General features: G+C 46.0%; 1 protein-coding gene across 1 annotated transcript; it reads left to right on the top strand.

The window, feature by feature from the left end:
- Positions 1-299: 299 nt before the first annotated feature.
- Positions 300-19579, top strand: LOC139258373 (zinc-binding protein A33-like). The gene is made up of 6 exons (XM_070874750.1): positions 300-689; positions 2086-2181; positions 2519-2752; positions 4609-4631; positions 4730-4845; positions 18939-19579. Exons 1-6 carry the CDS (start codon positions 315-317, stop codon positions 19508-19510), a joined length of 1416 nt encoding a protein of 471 aa, XP_070730851.1. The 5' UTR covers positions 300-314; the 3' UTR covers positions 19511-19579.
- The last annotated feature ends 4280 nt before the right edge of the window (positions 19580-23859 follow it).

The raw sequence follows: 23859 nt of genomic DNA, 5'->3' as shown, positions 1-23859 counted from the left end.
TGACTGGGAATTGTCTGATCCTTGCCCTGGCCGTTGCTGCTGGCTCCGTCAGATATTTATTTTCTTGTTCTGTTTTGGAGCGGTTGTTTTGCATGTTGTGGGACCAGAGACACATTCAGACCAGACTGGGTCGGTGTAGAAGGTCCCCTGAAGGAAATGAGTGAACCAGTCTGGTTATTGCAACAGTCTGTTTATCACTGTTACCTGCCCTTTCCTGGGCGGTGATTGATAATGTTGCTGCTGGAACCAGGAACTGAAACTGAAAGTGTTTTACTGAGCACTCATCACCATTTTACGTGGAGCAGTCCTTCGAGATGGAAGGTGAACTTTCCTGTGCTGTGTGCCATGATCTGTATAAAGACCCTGTCTCACTGGACTGTGATCACAGCTTCTGCCGATCATGTCTAACCCGGGACTGGGAGAGCTCTGTCCCCGCCGCCTGTCCCGTCTGTCAAAAGGAGACTTCCTCCAGGGTCCTGAGACCCAACCGCACCCTCGCCAACATCGTGGAGATATTTGTAAAAAGTGTTAAAAGTGATCAAAATCAGCAGGAATGCAGCCGTCACAAGGAGAAGATGAAGGTTTTTTGTAAAACTGACAAACAGCCCATCTGTGCCATTTGTCAGATTTCAAAAAGTCATCAAAACCACGAGGTGCTGCCGCTGGAAGAAGCGACCGAAGAGTTTAAGGTGAGTTAATGCCGTGTAAAATAAATATAGTCACAGGTAACAGAATCCTGAACAGGGAGTGTTCACAGATTCGGGTTTGAGCGTCTCTCAATACTTAAAGCACTTTAGATAATGTGTTTGTGTTTATTTAATGACTCAGTCCTTACACGGACTGCCATTTGTATCGCTGCTGAAGGAACCAGGGACAGGAAGTGACAGTTTCACTTTATTCCAAACACCACTTTAATAGATCAGTGTAAATTGATCAGCCCATGGAATGCAAAGTGAAATCTCTTGTACAGTATGTTCTCAGATCGATACCGATCCTGTCTCCGTGGCGAGTGATGGTCTGTGGAACGTGTCTCCTATTTATATTCCAGATGTGAAGCGTTTAATGTCGACATGAACTTGTTAAACTTCAAAGTGTCCGGAACAGCGCAATGTTTCAGCAATCAGGAAAACAACAGGGACCAGGAAACAGAAGCAGATCAATTACTCTGGGTATTTTCTTAAAGGACAGCACAGGCAGAGGCAGATTTGACGGGAAAGCACTTGAGAAGTTAAGGGGAAAGGGACAGAGGAGAACTAAGGTGAAAGAAACCCCCTGTGTGAATTAGGGGACAAAGCACATCACCAGAGACCAGATACAGTAAAGAAAACCCGAGAGAAGTGAAAGTAAAAATAGGGATAGCGGACAGAAGGAAAATTAAAAGGGAATGGTTGGTATTAAAGTAAAGTACAACCTAAAGGGACAACAGGAGAAATAGATCTCGGGAAACAGCTGAGAAAGTTATAACTAAGATGGATTCCATGAGGTGTGGTTATTGTGTAATATTATAAAAGAGAAAGACTGATACCATAATACAAAGGTGAAGAGATATGAAAAGTGTATATTAATCATTAACTGAAACGTATTTCTGACCTTCCATATGCAGCAATTTACAGGGGAGAGAAGGCAAGAGATGTTCTGAGGGCGAGTGGGTAGAATTAGATTCAGTGAGTGATGAGGCCAGGATAGGATCAGACCTCGAGAGGGAACCTTCAGGGACTGTAGCTGGAGACCAGTACAATCAGCAGCAGATTCTCATCCTAGAGGGACAAGTGCTGGAGGAAGCCAAGGATATGGGAATACTGGGTAGATTAAGGTTGCTGAAAGAAGCAAGAAAGGTCAGAAACCCTGTGAAGCTACTCGAGATTATAATTAGTGAACAGATACCAGGCACGGCCCAGTTTATAAAGAATTCTCTCGATCTACCCCATCAACTCCTTTAATCATCTTAAACACCTCAATTAGATCACCGCTAATCTATATTCCAGGGAATGAATGCTCTGAGAATTTTCTTTGATTAAACGAAATGGTATTTAATTATCAGCTGTTTATGGCACAAAGTGCACAAATTAACTGATCTTTGTTCAGGAGGAACTGCGAACCTTACTGAGGCCGGTCCGGGACAAGAAGGAGGAATGTGATGCTGTAAAAAGTGATTATGTGAAAACTTTGGCCCACATTCAGGTACATTTGATGTCACTTTGTTCTATATTTTCCAATCACGATTTGTTTCTCTTTGAACCGTTGAATGTCCATTACCAAAGTAAAATCTCACTTCAGCGAACCATTGAATTATCGCGGACACGTCCCTTGTGCTGGTGAAACCGCAGTTAAAGAAAATACAGCAGTTCAATCCTCAGTTAGAGCTCCCGCTTCTGAATAAATTATCATCTGGTCTCCATTAATTAGATTTCATTGCATCAAGGAATGTTTATCTCTAAAATATTCTTGTATGAAGAGAACTGCACCACCTTTTTAAAATGCTCATTTGTTTTTTTCCCAATCTCACTATTTCCCAAAGGACCAAGGCATAAATACAGAGAAACAGATTAAATGTGAATTTGAAAAACTTCACCAGTTTCTCCGTGAGGAAGAGAAGACTGTGTTGGAAGATCTGAAACTGGAGAAAGAGAAAAACAGTCTGGAGATGGAGGGGAGGATTGAGAAGATAATGGAGGAAATCTCATCACTTTCAGACACAGTTCAGGATATTGAACAAGAGCTGAGTGAACAGGACAGCATCAAGTTTTTAACGGTAGCTGTATATTTGTGTTTTTTGTTTCCTTAGTCCCTCTTTGACACAGTCTTTGAGATTGTGCAGAGTGTGCCATCAAAACCTAGGATATTATATTGAATTACACAGTATTTACAGCACAGAAACAGGCCATTCAGCCCAACAGGTCCATGCTGGTGTTTGTATTCCACAGACTCCTCCCACCCTTCGTAACCTAAGCCCATCAACATATTCTACTCCTTTCTCCCTCGTGTTTATCGAGCTTCCCCGTAAATGTATTTATAGTATTCACCTCAACCACTCCATATGGTAGCATGTTCCTCCTTCACCACTCTCTGGGGAAAGAAGTTTTATTATGTTAAAGGTGCTATATAAATGTAAGTTATTGAATTCCCTATTGGATTTATTAGTGACTTTCTTATACTTATGGCCCCAGTTCTGATCTCCCCTGCAAGTGGAAACAGCTTCTCTACGTCTAGCAAACCCTTTCATAATCTTAAAGGTCAGGCCACCCCTCAGTCTTCTCCTTTCTAGAGAAAAGGGCCCCAGCTTGTTCACTCTTTCCTGATTGGTACAACCTCTCAGTTCTGGTATCTGTCTCGTAAATCTTTTTTGCACCTTCTCTCGTGTTTCTATCTTTTTTTTGTTAGTATGGAGACCAGAACTGTTCACATTTCTCCAAGTGTTGTCTAACCAAGGTTCTGTGCTTTGTTTGCTTTTATGGCCGTATTAACCAGTGTCACTACTTCTAGTGATTTGTGTATCTGGTATTCCCAGATCCCTCTGGTCCACTACCCCATTTAGACTTATTTTCAAGGAGTATGTGGCCTCCTTTTCTTCCTATCGATATGTGCCACCTCACACTTGCCTATATTGAAGATTATTTGCCAAACTGAGTAACTACTTTTAATTCCTAGTCTCAGTTTTCTGTTTAGTCAACTTGCTCTCCATTCTGCCACTTGTCCCCTGACTCCACATGTTCTGACTTTAGTCCCATGTCTATTATGCGGTATCTTATCAAAGGCCTTTTGAAAATCCCAAAATGGTGTGTCTACTGAATTCCCCTTATCTCCCCTTTCTGTTACTTCAAAGAATTCAGTAAGGTTGGTCAAGCATGATCTCCCCTTGCGAAATCTGTGCTGACTATTCTTCATTATATTTCCAGATTCTAGATCTTTTTCTGTTACATCTTTGAGTACAGATTCCATTCTCTTTCCTACCACTGACATTTAGCTAATTGGTCTATCGTTCGCTGAACTTGTTCTACCTCACTCACTAATATAAAACTCACTCACTGAACAAAATAATACCAACCACCTATGACGAGAAGCAGAGTGTGCCAGTATTTTGTGATTGTTGTGCATGCTTTACTTCCTTGATTATTGATTGGTGATCGATGTTTGTTCAGTAAATATACACATGAAGTACCTATATTGTGTGAGTGTGTAAGGAGTTTTCTCCTGAAATTAGTGCCTGTGGCTAAAATGGTGTCTGGTCAAACCAGTGGCTCGGATGCTATTTCTATTGGACAGCACTGGTACAGATTCACAGATACATTCATCCCCTTTGGGCAAAGGACACGAGCAAGTTACAACTTGAATAGGTTGAAGGGACTGTCTTTAAATAATATTTAAATTTCAGTAATTTGAGACTTCGGGATGTGACAATTGTATTGTAGCTCTGAGTTGTGTTGTGCAGTCAGATCGAGTCAGTTGTAATGTTGTGGAGTAACTCACAGTACAGTGAGGGCAGGAAGACGCAGCCCAATAACTTTACATATTTACAATGTACTTTTCTGTGGAATCCAGCCTGTTACTTTCTTTTTGTGATAAAATGTTCTCAAAACACAAACAGTAATAATTGTTCTTATTCTGCAGAAATTTCCAGAAACAGAGAAAAGGTATAATTTACAGCCTTGATTTGAGCCGATATTTTAATTTCTAACATTTCTCGCCCACCCTGGAATGATCCAACACTGCCCTTTATCTCCTGTTTCAGAGCGAAGCGAACTCTCCCAGAGCCACAGAAGGTTTCCCCTTTAATCAATGTGGGGAAGTACATTGGGTCACTGCAGTACAGAGTGTGGAGAAAGATGCTGACAGTGATTAATACAGGTGGGTGTGAGCTTCCTGACACCAGCTATTAAACAGCTCTCTGTTAGTAGACCGGATCTGTCTTTTTATAATAAATATCTCATTGTATGTGTAACTGACTAGATTATACTTTCAGTCAGTTTTCTGGTAAAATACATAATTGTCAGATCTGCTCCCATTTGACATGTTTGATGAAATTCTGGTGCAGGTGTTTTGGGGGCAGATGTGAGATATACTGATCTTCCGCCTGCCCCGTGGATGGGTCCCTGACCCTGTCCTAAATCCTGGAGTCTTGGGTATTTCCATATTGTGAGTCGGAGCCAATGTATATCCCGCTCGAATAGGGAACCAAAGTTCGGTGGCAGTAGACGGGTCAGAACGGTAAGGGACACGAGGAGCTACATTTGAAAACTGAAAATTGCTGCTGCTTTTGCTGGAGGCGGGTTTTCTGAAAGCTCACGGTCAATCAGCGATTGATTACATTTGGGAATCTAGTCTTTAAATGTTAAATACCCCAATGTCTTCAGCAACACTGGACACCAGGACACGGGAAGCAGAGTCCCGTAAATTCTTTAAAAGGAAATTAGATAATTGCTTCATAAGACCATATTAAAGAGTAGGGGAGTGAGTGGGACAGTCTAATTTCTTTGTCTGGATTGGCCTATGATTTATTAATTGTCAATAACCAGAGTTCATAGATTTCAAATCATTGGCAAAAGATCTAGATGGGAGATGAGCAGAAATGTTTTCACTCAGAGTTGTTGGAATCGGAACGCTCTACCTGTAAAGGTTTTGGACAGTACTTGAGGATGAAGACCTCGCAGGGGTGTGGGACTAAACACGACTGCTCTTTCAAAATCCCAGCAGGGACATGAAGGGCCAAATGGTCTCCTTCTGTGCTGTAAGTTTCTATGATTCTATGATTCACATCCCACTGTGGGGCGCTAATCTCAGTTAAACAGGCGGTAACTGCGACTGCCTCAACTCTGCCGGTTTGAAATTACACCACAATTGTCCTCAACAAAATGCGGCCTGTTCTGAATGTTCACACAGAGCCCACTGCCCCACAATGTGGGTGGTCAACCCTCCCTCACTATTTTCCCCAAATTAACCCCTAACTCAACCCAACTTAATCCCACCACTATGTGGAAGGATATCCACTCACCAGGGCTGATGACCAAGAATGCCGCACATGGACTTCTCAGTGCCTCACCTCCTACGAAGGTGCAACCCTCCCCCAGAGGCTTTTGGGGAGATTTGTCCTCTGCTTACTGATGACCTGAAGCTCACATCCACTTGGACAGTAATACTGTCTGGCAGTCAAAGTCACTGCTGTCTTCAATGTTTTTACATCTGGATCTGGATCCTTCCAACCAGCATCTGGTCATCTTTACCACATTGGTCATGCAACATTGGATAAAAAAGTTGACTGATGATATCCTCATGGGGCTCATTCACTTCATTTTCTTCCCAATGGAACCAGAAAACAATGAGGGCAATCTGTCCAGTGCTGCAGACAGGTAGGTGTAATGTATGGAGAAAGAGTCAGACTGAAGACTGTGAGCTCAAAGTAAAGTGTGACCGTAGTCTTTTATTGCAGGTCTCCAGAGTGTCTCACCAACCTGTGAGGCCACCTTAAATACCTGTGCTCCCAAGGGATTATGGGATCCCTTGGAACTCCAGGGAATGAGCCCTCTGGTGGCTGTACAGAGTAAATACAAGTTTGCATATATAACAATACTCGCCCCTCGCCCCCAAAGTCAATCGTGTAACTGTTTACAATGTGAGTCGATCTGGGGCCCTTCTTGCCCTGGTTGATCGTCTCGGTGTGAAAGCTGGTATAGTTGAATCATTGGTTGGGCCCTCGCTGGGCTGCTGTGGATGATGGGTTCTGCTTCGTGGTCAACCGTGGTGCCGGTTGCCACTGGTGTGTATGTTGGGGGATCAAAAAAGGTAAGGTCCAAGGTGGGTTGTCAGGATAAACCATAAATCTGAGTTTCATTTGCTCCAAGTGTTTCCGGTGAATGAGTCCATTAGAAAGTTTGACCCGAAACACCCTGCTCCCCTCTTTGGCCACGACAGTGCCGGGAAGCCACTTGGGACCTTGTCCATAATTCAATACAAACAAAGGATCATTGACTTCAATCTCGCGTGACACATTTGCGCTATCATGGTATGCACTTTGTTAAAGCTGCCTGCTCTCTACCTGTTCATGTAGATCAGGGTGAACTAACGAGAGCATTGTCTTAAGTGCTCTTTCCTTGAGCAGTTCAGCAGGTGGGATCCCAGTGAGCGAGTGGGATCTCATACGGCAGCTAAGCAGGACTTGGGATATGCGAGTCTGCAGTGAACCTTCAGTTACCCTTTTCATGCCTTGCTTGATGGTTTGCACTGCTCTCTCTGCCTGACCATTGGACGCTGGTTTAAACGGGGCAGATGTGACATGTTTGATCCCGTTACAGGTCATGAATTCTTTGAACTCAGCACTGGTAAAACATGGCCCATTGTCGCTCACCAGGACATCGGGTAAGCCGTGAGTGGCAAACATGGCCCGCAGGCTTTCAGTAGTGGCAGCGGACGTGCTAGCCGACATTCAATCCACTTGGAATACGCGTCTACAACCACAAGGAACATTTTACCCAAGAACGGGCCTGCATAGTCAACGTGTTCCCCAGACCACAGTTTGGAGGGTCAAGACCATAAACTTAGCGGCACCTCCCTGGGTACATTGCTTTACTGCGAGCATGTATTACATCTGTGAACGCAGGACTCTAAGTCCGCATTGATACCGGGCCACCGCACGTGGGATCTGGCTATCGCTTTCATCATTACGATGTCTGGGTGGGTACTGTGGAAGTCATTGATGAAGGTGTCTCTGCCCTTCTTGGGGACCACTACTCGATTGTCCCACAGAAGGCAGTCTGCTTGTATAGACATTTTCATCTTTGTTGGAACGGCTTTATCTCTTCCTGCATTTTCATTGAGACACTGGACCAGCTCCCGTGAAGCACACAGCTTTTGACTAGAGATAATAAGGGGCCCTGGCTTGTCCAGCTTTTGATCTGCCAGGCAGTGACGGGTGATTGCTCACTCTCAAATACTTCCATAACCAAGGCTAGATCTGCGGGCTGCGCCATTTCCAGCCCCGTGCTGGGCAATGGCAGCCTACTGAGAGCATCGGCGCAGTTTTCTGTGCCTGGCCTGTGGCGGATGGCGTAGTTGTATGCGGACAATGTGAGTGCCTATCTTTGGATGCGGGCCAATGCGTTGGTATTTATCCCTTTACTCTCGGAAAAAAGGAATATAAGCGCCTTATGGTCAGTTTCCAATTCGAAATTTAGCCCAAACAGGTATTGATGCATTTTCTTTACCCCATAGACACACGCTAACGCTTCTTTCTCAATCATGCTGTAGGCTCTCTCAGCCTTAAACAGACTCCTGGATGCATAAGCAACCAGTTGCAGTTTCTAAAAATCATTAGCTTATTGCAATACACACCCAACACCATATGATGACGCATCACAGGCTAGTACCAAATGCTTACATGGATCATACAACACAAGCAATTTGTTTGAGCATAACACTTTCCTCGCTTTTACAAAGGCATTTTCTTGGCTTTTGCCCCAAACCCATTCGTGCTCTTTTTGTGGTAAGACATGCAGTGGTTCCAACAGTGTGTGCTAAGACCCGGTAAGAAGTTACCAAAGTAGGTCAGGAGTCCCAGAAACGACCGCAGCTCCATCACATTCTGTGGCCTCGGTGCGTTCTCGATTGCCTCCATCTTCGCGTTGGTGGGCCTGATGCCGTCCGCCGCAATACTCCTTCCCAAGAACTCCTCCTCAGGTGCCAGGAAAACGCACTTCGAGCATTTCAACCTGAGCCCCACGCAGTTGAGTAGACTAAGAACCTCCTCCAGGTGCTGCAAATACTCGACTGTGTTCCGACCTGTAACCAACATTTCATCCTGGAAGACCACGGTGTGCAGGACCGACTTCAGGAAGCTTTCCATGTTTCTCTGGAATATCGCCGCAGCTGATCGGATTCCAAATGGGGATCTGTTATGAAGAAAAAGATCTTTGTGTGTGTTGATGCAGGTGAGGGCCTTCGATAATTCCTCCAGTTCCTGGATCATGTAGGCTGAAGTCAGATCCAGCTTCGTGAATGTCTTTCCTCCCACCAGCATTGCAAAGAGACCATCGGCCTTTGGTAGTGGGTATTGGTCCTGCAGGGAGAAACGATTGATCGTTACTTTGTAATCGCCACAAATTCCGACGGTGCCGTCTCCCTTGAGGACTGGGACGATAGGACTGGCCCACTCGTTGAACTCGATCGGTGAAATGATGCCCTCTCTTTGCAGCCGGTCTAGTTCAATCTCTACCCTTTCTCTCTTCGTGTATAGTACTGCTCTCGCCTTGTGATGGATGGGTCGCGCCCCCGGAATTAGGTGGAACTGCACTTTTGCTCCTTCGAATTTCCTGATGCCTGGTTCGAACAGTGAAGAAAATTTGTTTAAGACCTGGGCACACGAAGTGTTGTCAGCGGGCGATAGCGCTCGGATGTCGTCCCAGTTCCAGCGTATCTTTCCCAGCCAGTTCCTGCCGAGAAGCGTGGGACCATCGCCCGGTACCACCCAGAGTGATAGCTTGTGCACCGCTCCATCGTAGGAGACCTTTACAGTAGCACTGCCGATTACAGGAATCAGTTCTTTCATGCAAGTTCTCAGTTTCGTGCGAACTGGAGTTAAGACTGGCCTTGAGGCCTTGTTGCACCACAATCTTTCTAAAGTCTTTTTGCCCATGATGGACTGACTCGTGCCTGTGTCCAGTTCCATTGACACCGGGAGTCCATTTAGTTCAATATTCAGCATTATCGGGGGACAATTCGTGGTGAATGTGTGCACCCCATGTACCTCTGCCTCCTCAGTCTGAGGCTCCGGTTTGTCGTGATCCTCCGTGGATCTGCCCTCCTTTGCAACATGGTGGTTTGCAGGTTTAACAGCATTTGGAGGTGTCACATTGTTCCACAGCCCTTGCAAATGTACCCTATGAATCGGCTAGAATGGAAACGATGATCACCCCCACAGCGCCAACAAGGTGTTAATGGCCTTGCATTCATCACCCTTGATGGTGGACTCAGACATCTGCGGACGTTCAGCTGCAGCTATGTGTGCCCTGCCCTGTACGTTACGATTCGAAAACAACATCACTTTGTTCACAGTACTTGTAGTAGCACTTCTGTGCTGAGAGATTTGCTTCGTATTGTCATTGGTGGCAATGAATGCCTGGGCTATCGCTATGGCCTTACTCAAGGTTGGGGTCTTTACAGTCAAAGGTTTGCAAAATATGGTTTCGTGACCAATGCCAAGTACGAAAAAGGCTCTGAGCATGTGCTCCAAATGTCCTTCAAATTCGCAATGTCCTGCAAGGCATCTTTGCTCGGCGACATAACTCGCCACTTCCTGGCCTTCAGACCTTTTGTAGGTGTAGAACCGGTACCTCGCCATCAGAACGCTTTTCTTTGGGTTCAAATGCTCTCGGACCAGTGTGCACAAATCATCGTACGATTTCTCCGTGGGTTTCGCTGGAGTGAGCAGATTCTTCATGAGGCGATATGTTGGTGCCCCACAGACAGTGAGGAGGATCGCCCTTCATTTGGCAGCGTTCTCTTCCCCATCTAGCTCATTTGCTACGAAGTATTGGCCGAGTCACTCCACATAAGTTTCCCAATCATCTCCCTCCGACAATTTCTCCAGGATGCCCACTGTTCTCTGCATCTTTGGGTTCGCTATCTGTATATTGTCGCCAGTTGTTATGTATGGGGAAAGAGTCAGACTGAATACTGTGAGCTCAAAGTAACGTGTGAACTTAGTCTTTTATTGCAGGTCTCCAGAGTGCCTCTCCAACCTGTGAGGCCTCCTTAAATACCTGTGCTCCCAAGGGATTATGGGATTCCTTGGGACTCCAGGGTATGAGCCCTCTGGTGGCTGTACAGAGTAAATACAAGTTTGTATATATAACAGTAGGGTACTGTTAAGTATGCAGCACTATGTAACCAGCATTCTACCGCCACCAGAGGGCATATCTGATGGAGTCCCAAGGGATCCCAGCATCCCTTGGGAGCACTGTATGTAAGCTGGCCTCCGATGATGTACCAACACTCTGGAATTAGAATAAAGAGACTAAGGTCACACTTACTCACGTAGAAAGATAGAAAATAGGTGCAGGAGTAGGCCATTCGGCCAATCGAACCTGCACTGCCATTCAATAAGATCATGGCTGATCATTCCTTCAGTACTCCTTTCCTGCTTTTTCTCCATACCCCTTGATCCCATTAGCCATAAGGGCCATATCTAACTCCCTCTTAAATATATCCAATGAACTGGCATCAACAACTCTCTGCGGCAGGGAATTCCACAGGTTAACAACTCTCTGAGTGAAGATGTTTCTTCTCATCTCAGTCCTAAATGGTCTACCTCTTATCCTAAGACTATGTCCCCTGGTTCTGGACTTCCCCAACATCGGGAACATTCTTCCCGCATCTAACCTGTCTAGTACCATTAGAATCTTATACGTTTCTATGAGCTCCCCTCTCATCCTTCTAAACGCCAGTGAATAAAGGCCCAGTTGATCCAGCCTCTCCTCATATGACAGTCCAGCCATCCCTGGAATCAGTCTGATGAACCTTCGCTTGCCTTCCTCAATAGCATGAACGTCCTTCCTCAGATTAGGAGACCAAAACTGAACACAATATTACAGGTGAGGCCTCACTAAGGCCCTGTACAACTGCAGTAAGACCTCCCTGCTCCTGTACTCAAATCCCCTAACTATGAAGGCCAACTTACCATTTGCCTTCTTTACCGCCTCCTGTACCTGCATGCCCACTTTCAATGACTGATGAACCATGACACCCAGGTCTCGTTGCACCTCCCCTTTTCCGAATCTGCCGCCATTCAGATAATATTCTGCCTTCGTGTTTTTGCCCCCAAAATGGATAACCTCACATTTATCCACATTATGCTGCATCTGCCATGCATTTGCCCACTCACCAAACCTGTTCAAGTCACCCTGCAGACTCTTAGCGTCCTCCTCACAGCTCACACTGCCACCCAGTTTAGTGTCATCTGCAAACTTGGAGATATTACACTCAATTCCTTCATCTAAATTGTTAATGTATATTGTAAAGAGCTGGGGTCTCAGCACTGAGCCCTGCGGCACTTCACTAGTCACTGCCTGCCATTCTGAAAAGAACCTGTTTATCCCGACTCTCTGCTTCCTGTCTGCCAACCAGTTCTCTATCCACGTCAGTACATTACCCCCAATACCATGCGCTTTGATTTTGCACACCAATCTCTTGTCTGGGACCTTGTCAAAAGCCTTTTGAAAGTCCAAATACACCACATCCACTGGTTCTCCCTTGTCCACTCTGCTGGTTACATCCTCAAAAAATTCCAGAAGATTCGTCAAGCATGATTTCCCTTTCATAAATCTATGCCGACTTGGTTCGATCCTGTCACCTCTACAGTACTCAGTTAGATTCGCTCATTCTAGACGTAACAGGTACCAACTGGTAAATGGAGCAATTGACTGAATGCATATCAAAGACCCATATGAAAACCTGCTCAATATCATGAACAGGAAATGTTTTCATTTGATTCATGTGCAGTCAGTGTGCATGTCATATAACCTTATACTGAACATAAAACCCATTCTCTGGGAATCTGTCTTGATGCTTTCATCATGTGATAATCTACCATACCAGCCCCTGTGACTCAAGTATCAAGGTGGTTGATTGGTGATCAGGTTATCCCCAGCAGTCATGACTTACAACTGCAGTAAGGTTTCTACAGACAGAGGGGGACACTGGACATAATAAGGCCCATGTCAGTGCAAGAAGTGCGATAGAGAAGAATGCAGGCATTTTGAAGCCTAGTTTCTCGGTGCCTGGATAAATCTCGTCGAGCCCTGCAATACAGTCTGTCGAGAGTCTCCAGAATCACTGCAGCTTGCGAGGTACACCATAATATCGCAGTGAAGACAAGCTTGCTGCTACTGGAAGGGGATGATGATGAGGACGTGGGAAGAATATCCATTCGCACAGCATGAGGAGGGTGCACAGTAAGGGGAGAATGTGGTACAAAACCAGTAGTCAGAGACAGGAGGACCAATTATAGCGCAGTGCTTTCAATGAATAAAAGCTGACACACTTCCGTAGATGTATCAGAGAATCAGGGAGCCCTTACTGCTGCTCCTTCAGACACCTTGCCACTTGTGTTTCCTGCTGATTTAGAAGTCGCCTGCCCTGTAATTAACAGGCTGTAACAGCGCTCTATTCCCTCCCTGCTAACTCAGTCTCTCAATGAGGAACACTATCACTGCTCCTAACTTGTCCTGTCTGAATAATTAGGGCCCCAGGACATCAGTGGGTTAGTGGCAGAGACACGTGGGCTAAACCAGCAACTGGAGAGAATCCAGCCCCTCACATCGCAATCAGAGACACTGGCACGGACAGGCCTGATGCTGTCATTTAGCATTCTTCGATTCCTTGACTTCTCTCAGTTTTCTCCATTGATGAGATTCTCTTCCCTATCAGCGAATCTCTGTGTTGCTTTTCCTTCAAATTGCTACATCTCACCATTCTCAGGGTAATTTTCTCGTCTGACACTGCAGCACTCCTCAGTACTACACTGGAATGTCAGCCTGCATTTTGTGCTCAAGTCTCTGGAGTGGGATTGAACCCATGACCTTCTGAGAGGTGAGAGTGCTCGCACTGAGCCATGGCTGACACCTAGGGGCCAAAATTCAGGGTCTCCGAGAGACCCATTACTGACCGTTTGTGGGGGCCATGTGGCGGAATCCCATGACCGCCGCTTTGTCGTCAAATGACCGCCCCGACCCAGATTCAGGTCGGGGATTTTTCGGCCTGGTCCCGATTCCGCCCCGATCCTGCAAGCACTTCCCAATCGGCCGGCAAGATAGTGCCTCTGGGTTCGGCCGGGCCACTAACGGGCAGCCTTGTACCCACTCTTGGGTGCCAGACCGCTGGCCCGGGCAAAACCCTCCTTGGTGGCCCAGTGGCTGAAGATATAATACTGACAGACGCTCTCCCCTTTAACGGAGGGAGAGAGCGTGGTGACACACACGCGCTGTGACATCACCACTACTCCACCGCTGATTGATAGCGGCGGAGTCCCGGTCCCGACACAAATTCAGCTCCTTCCTGTCGATCTCCCGCCCCCACTATGACCGACTTCCGGTGGGACTTTGAAACTCCTCCAGCCGCTTCGGACATCCCAGCAGTAAAAGCAGGTCGGATCCTCATAGGTGCACCAGCTTTCTGACGTACCTGAATTTTGGCCACCTAGTCTCTGAGTTCTGGAAGTCTATGAGCTCCTGCACAGAACACAGAGCCTGCTTCAGGAAACTGCAATTTGATGTTCACACCAATAAAGAGGGAGGTGGACAGCCCAGACTGTAACAAGCACAAGAACATTCACAAAAAGAATGGATTAAAAATAAACATGATTACTGCAGTTAGATGTAAAGATGATGAAATATTCCTGACAATGTCAATACATAATGGGACAAATAAAAGTAAAAGGCAAAAACTGAGTGTTGGTATTCTGAAAGAAAGGCATTGATAGAATTTTATGCTTTTATCAGTCTGCATTCGATAAAAAACAGACTCGTGTTTTAGTTACATCCTACTTTGGAACTGAAGACTGGAAGATCAGTATAACTCTGTGCAGATGGAATAAAGAAACAAACAAACTACAGATAAATAGAATCAAAGTGTGCAGCCAGCTGAGATTGGGAGTACGCATGGGAAAGATTCTCTTAAGGAAAAGAGGCAAGACTTGGTAGAAATTGGAAAGAAATGAATAAAATACTGCAGTGAGAGGTGACATGAAATGTGGGTGTGGTCTGTGTTTGCATCTTTTCCTGTTTAAATTTCAGACTTCCTGCAGTGAGCAGGTCATTCAGCCCATTAATGTTCTCTCTGTGATTGCAGTATCTGCTATTTCTTCTTCCCCTTTTCTTTCTCCCCCTCTGCTCAGGGATTTACTTATATTTCAGTTTCCAGTTCTGATGAAGTGGCCACACCCAAGATGTTAATTAGTCTCTTCTTGTTTCAGATGATTTTTTATAAATATTTCTAATATTTTCTGTTTTTATAATAAATACAATAACTGTTGAAGTTAAATGTTGATACCTGAGAACATTTTGTGCATCAGTGCACTGCCTCACAGCTCAATCTTTACAAAGGCTGAAACTGTAAATGTACAATTGTAATAATTTAATGGGATCCTATTCTAAGGATAGTGACCCCATCAAGCAAAGTGACTGAATACCATAGTTAGGCCACACCACAGGCAGTATTACATTCCGTGTATTTAACCAGAATGATTTTAATTTTACCCAATCTAATTGTTCATCAGGTAGAAGTGTATTCAGTGACATCACACTGATATTGACCAGTTCTAAGTGTGTAACGACTGGAAGCTGTTGATTATATTTTCTCGTTCAGTTCACTGACCTGGTCCTTTACTTTCTCTGTCTCAGTTTCTTTCAATCCTCCTGACTGTTAATCCCTTTTCCATTTGCCTATCTGATCACTACCTGTAGGTATTTTCTCTCCTGTTGTGTGAAGAGGATCATTTGTTTGCCACACTTATTCAAGAATTTACAGCATATAATTAACTTAAATGATTGTATTTGTAATTATTTTATTTATTCAGCAAACCTCAGCTGCTGGACAATTCCAGACACCATCACTAGATAGGATGACAATGTATTTAAATATAAAAGTGTTAATGTCCAGTGTGACCAAAACTGAACGGACCTTGTGTGAAAGTCTACACAAACATCCTTTCGTCAATAATGAATTTCTGTACATGTTATACTTCACTTAAATGTCTTGTCAACCGTGTGTGAACCGTGATATTTTAAGGCCCAGATCCCTTCCTTGGCACTTTTTGTTCCAGATCACAATACACTGTGATGGAGATAACCCCAGACAATACTGCAAATACAGGAGGTCAGACATGGTATTTTCCTTCTGCTCTGTGATGGAGAATATATTTTGAGATAAGCTGCCCAAGTGGTGAGATCCAATCTTCATAGCTGTGTCGGTGTGTAAGAGTGAAAATATCGCCCATATTGCATTTTACACCACACTCGAATGTATAACATACTCTAATCCCTGCGAACAGCGCTGTCTGTTGAAATCATTATTGTTCCAAAATAGTGAAGTGAGAGCCACACCAGTTGCTCCATCTCACTCCGATCTGTCCCGTACCAGGCATTGCTGGTGGAATTGGCTCTGATTGTCCGTGGGCTGAAACACCCCCTTCATCCACATTCAGAAAGTAGCACAGGCTAACAGGAGTGTTATTGAACAACTAACTTTACAAATGTTACAAACTTTACACCAGACACATTTCCATCAGTGTATCTGTGGGTGAAGAGGAACAATTTTCTTGGTTCTGCTGCCAGTTATTTTAAATACTGAAACCAATAAACATTCTTTGCAGTTATTACACAGAAAATAATCTGTACAATTTTATACATGTCACAAATGGAGTTAAAATAACATTCAACTTGAGAAAAGAAAAATGCATTACAGCTTATGTAGACTTGCAGAAGTGTGCATGTTTTTATATTATTCTAACTGCAGTTTAACTGATATTCCTCTGATATTTCGCATATTTTAAGGTACTTTTAGAAATTTAGAATTCAACGGAGGAGGACTAAGGGTTTAATTAAGAGGGGGAAAATAGAGTACGAGAGGAAGCTTACAGGGAACATAAAAACTGACTGCAAAAGCTTCTATAAATATGTGAAGACAAACGTAGGTCCCTTGCAGTCAGATTCAGATGAATTTATAATGGGGAACAAAGAAATGGCAGACCAATTGAACAAATATTTTGGTTCTGTTTTCACGAAGAAAGACAGAAATAACCTTCCGAATGTACTCGGGGACAGTGGGTCTAGTGAGAAGGAGGAACTGAAGGATAACCTTATTAGGCGGGAAATTGTGTTCGGGAAATTGATGGGATTGAAGGCCGATAAATCCCCGGGGCCTGATAGTCTGCATCCCAGAGTACTTAAGGAAAAGGCCCTAGAAATAGTGGATGCATTGGTGATCATTTTCCAACAGTCTATTGACTCTGGATCAGTTCCTATGGACTGGAGGGTAGCTAATGTAACACCACTTTTTAAAAAAGGAGGGAGAGAGAAAACGGTTAATTACAGACCGGTTCGCCTGACATCAGTAGTGAGGAAAATATTGGAATCAATCATTAAGGATGAAATAGCAGCACATTTGGAAAGCAGTGACAGGATCGGACCAAGTCAGCATGGATTTATGAAAGGGAAATCATGCTTGACGAATCTTCTGCAATTTTTTGAGGATGTAACTAGCAGAGTAGACAAGGGAGAACCAGTGGATGTGGTGTATTTGGACTTTCAAAAGGCTTTTGAGAAGACCCCGCACAAGAGATTGTTGTGCAAAATCAAAGCCCATGGTATTGGGAGTAATGTACTGACGTGGATAGAGAACTGGTTTGCAGAGAGTCGGGATAAACGGGTCCTTTTCGGAATGGGAGGCAGTGACTAGTGGAGTGCTGCAGGGCTCAGTGCTGGGACCCCAGCTCTTTACAATATACATTAACGATTTAGATGAAGGAATTGAGTGTAATATCTCCAAGTTTACAGATGACACTGAACTGGGTGGCAGTGTGAGCTGTGAGGAGGACACTAAGAGGCTGCAGGGTGATTTGGACAGGTTAGGTGAGTGGGCAAGTGCATGGCAGATGCAGTATAATGTGGATAAATGTGAGGTTATCCGTTTTGGGGGCAAAAACACGAAGGCAGAATATTATCTGAATGGCGGCAGATTAGGAAAAGGGGAGGTGCAACGAGACCTGGGTGTCATGGTTCATCAGTCATTGAAAGTTGGCATGCAGGTACAGCAGGCGGTGAAGAAGGCAAATGGTATGTTGGCCTTCATAGCGAGGGGATTTGAGTAGAGGAGCAGGGAGGTCTTACTGCAGTTGTACAGGGTCTTAGTGAGGCCTCACCTGGAATATTGTGCTCAGTTTTGGTCTCCTAATCTGAGGAAGGACGTTCTTGCTATTGAGGGAGTGCAGCGAAGGTTCACCAGACTGATTCCTGGGATGGCTGGACTCTCATATGAGGAGAGACTGGATCAACTGGGCCTTTATTCACTGGACTTTAGAAGGATGAGAGGGGATCTCATGGAAACGTATACGATTCTGACGGGACTGGACCGGTTAGATGCGGGAAGAATGTTCCCGATGTTGGGGAAGTCCAGAACCAGGGGACACAGTCTTAGGATAAGGGGTAGGCAATTTAGGACTGAGATGAGGAGAAACTTATTCACTGTGGAATTTCCTACCGCAGAGAGTTGTTGATGCCAGTTCATTGGATATATTCAAGAGGGTGTTAGATATGGCCCTCACTGCTAATGGGATCAAGAGGTATGGAGAGAAAGCAGGAAAGGGGTACTGAGGGAATGATCAGCCATGATCTTATTGAATGGTGGTGCAGGCACGAAGGGCCAAATGGCCTACTCCTGCACCTATTTTCCATGTTTCTATGTTTACTTGGTCTGCATCTGTCCAGATGCTGTAATAATGTCATTTTATCCACTGTTCTCCCATGGGGAACCGTATCCCCTTCTCACCTCCTCCCTGCAGCCTGTCTCTATTTCCGACAGTTTATATTGCAGACCCTGATTCAGTGCAGTCCTGGGGTCCAGTCTCTCTCTCCCTCTCTCTGCCAGTCGCGCGTGCCCTCTCTCACTCTCTGTCCCCCCTTCTGTTTCTCTGTCTCCCTCTCCCTCTGTCTCTCTGTCCCTCTCTCTCCCTCACTCTCTCTCTCTCTCTCTCTGTCCCTCTCTCTCTCACTGCAGGGTGTGCCCGCTCGGTAAAACCTTTCCCCGACAGTGTTTTCCCGTTTTCCCTGTGCACTGCTGAAAGTTTCCCCTGAGGATGAATTTCTAATTGTGGATCATTGCCGATTTGACCAATCACTAACCGGCTGTGAAAGTTACAGTGAGCGACTAACTTTCTATCTGTGTCCATCTGTTGCCAGCTCCAGTCACCTTGGACCCTAATACAGCCAGTCCTTACCTTTTCCTGTCTGAGGACCTGAGCACCGTGAGAAACACCGGGAAAAGGCAGCAGCTCCCCGACAATCCGGAGAGATTTGATCCCTGTGTCTTTGTCCTGGGATTGGAGGGATTCACATCAGGGAAACATTCCTGGGAGGTGGAGGTGGGGAACAAGACTCAGTGGGCTGTGGGTGTGACCAAGGAGTCCATCAACAGGAAGGGAAAAATCATCCTGAATCCAGGTAACGGATACTGGGCAGTGGGACTGAGAGAGGGGAATAGATACTGGGCTTGTACCAAACCATGGAAACACTTAGAGCTGAGTGTGAACCCGAGAAAGATTGGAGTCTGCCTGGATTATGAGGGAGGGAAGGTGTCCTTTTATAACTCAGATAACAAGTCCCATATCCACACTTTCACTGGTACATTCACTGAGAAACTCTATCCTTACTTCAGTCCACGTCTCGCTGATGGGGGTAAAAACACAGACCCGCTGAAAATCTGTTCCCGGACAGTAACAATCCAGGAGAATGAAGGTTTTATCCCATTGTAAAAATAAAACAGCTACTTACACCAGGCACAATATTCCCAGACTCGGCACCTCCGGCGAGACCTTGCAGGCAGCCTGAAGCTTATTGGAAAACCGCGGTGCACCAGCCCGATACTCCACCCATTGACTCACCCGGTGAGTGCCAGGTCCCGGCAGTGGAGCAGGAGTCTGGGAAAATCCCACCCCGATAATCACCGATAAATACCCGCAGGGTCTGGGAAATCCCACCCAATAATCACCGATAAATACCCACAGGATCTTGGAAATCCCACCCGATAATCACCGATAAATACCCACAGGGTCTGGGAAATCCTACCCGATAATCACTGATAAATACCCACAGGGTCTGGGAAATCCTACCCGATAATCACCGATAAATACCCACAGGGTCTAGGAAAATACCACCCGATCATTACCAATAAATACCCACAGGGTCTGGGAAATCCCACCCCGATAATCACCAATAAATACCGCAGGGTCTGGGAAATCCTACCCCGATAATCACCGATAAATACCGCAGGGTCTGGGAAATCCTACCCAATAATCACCGATAAATACCCGCAGGGTCTGGGAAATCCCACCCGATAATCACCGATAAATACCCGCAGCGTCTGGGAAATCCCACCCTGATAATCACCGATAAATACCTGCAGGGTCTGGGAAATCCCACCCGATAATCACCGATAAATACACGCAGGGTCTGGGAAATCCCACCCGATAATCACTGATAAATACCCGCAGGGTCTGGGAAATCCCACCCGATAATCACCGATAAATACCCGCAGGGTCTGGGAAATCCCACCCTGATAATCTCCAATAAATACCCGCAGGGTCTGGGAAATCCCACCCGATAATCACCGATAAATACCCGCAGGGTCTGGGAAATCCGACCCGATAATCACCGATAAATACCCGCAGGGTCTGGGAAATCCCACCCCGATAATCACCGATAAATACCCGCAGGGTCTGGGAAATCCCACCTCCATAATCACCGATAAATACCTGCAGAATCTGGGAAATCCCACCCGACAATCACCGATAAATACCCGCAGGGTCTGGGAAAATCCCACCTGATAATCACCGATAAATACCCGCAGGGTCTGGGAAAATCCCACCTGATAATCACCGATAAATACCCGCAGGGTCTGGAAAATCCCACACCGATAAATACCCGCAGGGTCTGGGAAATCCCACCCCGATAATCACCGATAAATACCCGCAGGGTCTGGAAAATCCCACCCCGATAATCACCGATAAATACCCGCAGGGTCTGGGAAAATCCCACCTGGTAATAACTGCAATAATCTGAATATCTGCCCTTTCCCATCACCCAGTGCCTCAGTGATTCTGAGAAAATAGTTTGATTTTAGGATCCCATCTACAGTGAATCCTCCACAGAAGAAGCCTTGTTTGGCGTAGTTCCCAGGACAGAGACAATCATTGTGATCACTGTGCTCTGTTAGCTGAGGCAGTCTTATGGCGGGAATGTTGTACGATGTCCTCTACCTGCTGTGACATGTTGCTGCTTTGCTTCAAGTCTCTCACAAATAAAGCTTCAGTTGATGTGTATCTACATATATGTAGTCGTGTCTGATTCACAGCCAGAAGACACATTGGGGCCGAAATTCAGGGCTGCCAGAAAGCTGGCGGACTTACCTTTTTCTTGAAGTGTTTTCCGCCGGGATCGTTGAGGCGGCCTTTCCGTTGATTTTCAGGACTTTGTACTGTTATTAAAGTGGGACCTGAAGTGGGTCATAGTGGGGACGGAAGTGAGGCGGTAAGGCAGGCTGAGGGGGGGAAGTTGGGGTGAGATCAGGACTCCGCCTCTGTCACTCAGCGGTGGAGCGGTGGTGATGTCAGTGAGTGTGTCTCCACGCTCTCTCCCCTCCGTTAAACAGGAGAGAATCGGGCATTTTATATCTTCGACCACTGGGCCACAAGAGATGGTTTCGGCCGGGCCAACGGCCTGGCACCCTAGAGGGGGTACCAGGCTGCCTGTTGGCCGAACCCGTCGGCACTGTTTTGCCGGGCGATCGGGAAGTCGGCCGGCAAAAATAAAGACCTGGCGGCCGCGGCAGTGGGCCCTCCCCTTGAAGGGCCGCGGCACTGCCGGGCCACACACAGTCAGCAGAAGGTGCACCGACAGAGAAAGCTGTCGGTGTTACCGAGCGTCAGGGCAATGTTTATTTCAGGTGACTTTGTGTCGGTGTATTCTGCAGGTCAGGGTTAGCGGTGGTCCACACTTTTAGGATGTGTTTGCGGCGGTTGGCAGCAGTGGGGCAGAAGTGGGGACAGGCCGAAAAATCCCCCACCTGAATTTGGGTCAGGGCGGCCAGTTGACCACAAAGCGGCGGCCATGGGATTCTGCCGCATGGTCACCACAAACGGGCAGTAGCGGGTCTTTCCCAGAGCCTGAATTTCAGACCCATTATATTTAGGGACACAGTACATCATTTGGCTGACAGATGTTATCAGTTCCTGTTGCCTGTTTTTATCTATCCAGTCACAGCCAGAGAACCACCTGCTATGGATTCTCCTCCCGGTGTCCCCCAAGGTCCTATTCTTGGCCCCCTCCTATTGCTCATCTACATGCTGTCCCTCACTGACATTATCAGAAAACACAACCTGAGGTTCCACATGTACGCTGGCGCCTCCCAGCTCTACCTCACCACCACCTTTATCGACCCCTCCACTCTCTGCTTGTCACTCTGCTTGTCTGATATCCAGTGCTGGATGAGCAGAATTTCCTCCAACTAAATAATAAGACTGAAGACATTGTTATCGCTCCCCACCATGAACTCCGTTCCCTAGCCAGTGACTCCAACCATCTCCCTGGCAACTGTCTGAGGCTGAACCTGACCGTTCCCAACCTTGGTGATGTATTTGACCCCGAAATGAGCTTCCGACCACATGTCCACTCCATCACCTAGACCGCCTACTTCCACCTCCGTAACATCACCCGACTCCGCCTCTGTCTCAGCTCATCTGCTGCTGAAACCCTAATCCATACCTTTGTTACTGCTAGCCCTGACTACTGGAATGCTCTCCTGGCTGGCCTCCCATCTCCCACCCTACATAAACTTGAACCCATCCAAAACACTGCTGCCCGTATCCTAACTCACACCAAGTCAAGTTCACTTCTCAGCCCTGGGCTTGCTGACGTACATTGACTACCAGTCTCATCCTTGTTTTCAAATCCTACCCTGGCCTCTCCCCTCCCTATCTCTGTATCATCCTCCAGCCCGACAACCCTCCGAGATCTCTGCACTCCTCCAATTCTGGCCACTTGTGTATCTCCGTATTTCCATCACTCCACCACTGGCAGCCGTGCCTTCAGCTGCCGAGACCCTAAGCTCTGGAATTTCCTCCCTAAACCTCTCCACCTCTTTAGTCTCCTCCTTATAAAGATGCTTCATGAAATCTGCCTCTTTGATCAAGCTCTTAGTCATCTGTCTAATATCTCCTTATGTGGCTGAGTGTCAGACTTTGTTTGATAATCACTCTTGTGAAGGGTCTTGGGATGTTTGACTACATTAAAGGCACTATATAAATACACGTTGTGATATTTTCTGTGCTTTGTTTACAGGGTAAGATGTTATGTGTTCCTGTTATATTTATTATATTCACATGGCAGGCTTTTCAAATATTAAAATTCACCTATTCTATTATCCACGTTTGTGCAGAGATAGAAACGCAGGAACAGAAGGAGGCCATTCAGCCCCTCGATCCTGTTCTGCCATTCTATTCGATCATGGCTGAACTGTACCTGAACTCCATTTACTGCCATTGCTCCATATACCCTTATCCAACAAAAATCTATCGATCTCAGCCTTGAAAATATCAATTGACCCGGTGTCCACAGTGTGGTGAGGAAGAGAGTTCCAGATTCCCACTGCCCTTTGTGTGACAAAGTGCTTCCTGATTTCCCTCCTAAATGGCCGGGCTCTAATTTAAGGTCATGTCTCCTTGTTCTTGCTTTCCCCACCAGCAGAAATAGTTTCTCTGTTTCTACCCTATCGAATCCTTTTAACATTTTAAACCCCTCGATCAGATCACCCCTCAATCTTCTATATCCATGGAATACAAGCCAACCTGCCCTCATAATTAACCCTTTACACCCCGGTATCATTCTGGTGAATCATTGCTGCACCCCCACCTGCCCAAAACTGGGCTCAGTGCTCCAGGTGGGGTCTGACTAACGCTCTGTACAACTGCAGCATAATTGCCTCCCCTTTGTAATCCCCCCTGAGATAAAGGCCAACACTCCACCAGCCTTTGTGATTGCTTTTTGTACCTGTCTACTGGCTCTTTGTTGCACCGATTTGACCAACAGAAGCAGCAAAGGCCGATGC

This window comes from Pristiophorus japonicus, unplaced genomic scaffold (assembly GCF_044704955.1).
Source record: "Pristiophorus japonicus isolate sPriJap1 unplaced genomic scaffold, sPriJap1.hap1 HAP1_SCAFFOLD_949, whole genome shotgun sequence".
NCBI lineage: Eukaryota > Metazoa > Chordata > Chondrichthyes > Pristiophoridae > Pristiophorus > Pristiophorus japonicus.
This window is presented reverse-complemented; position numbering and strand designations above follow the sequence as displayed.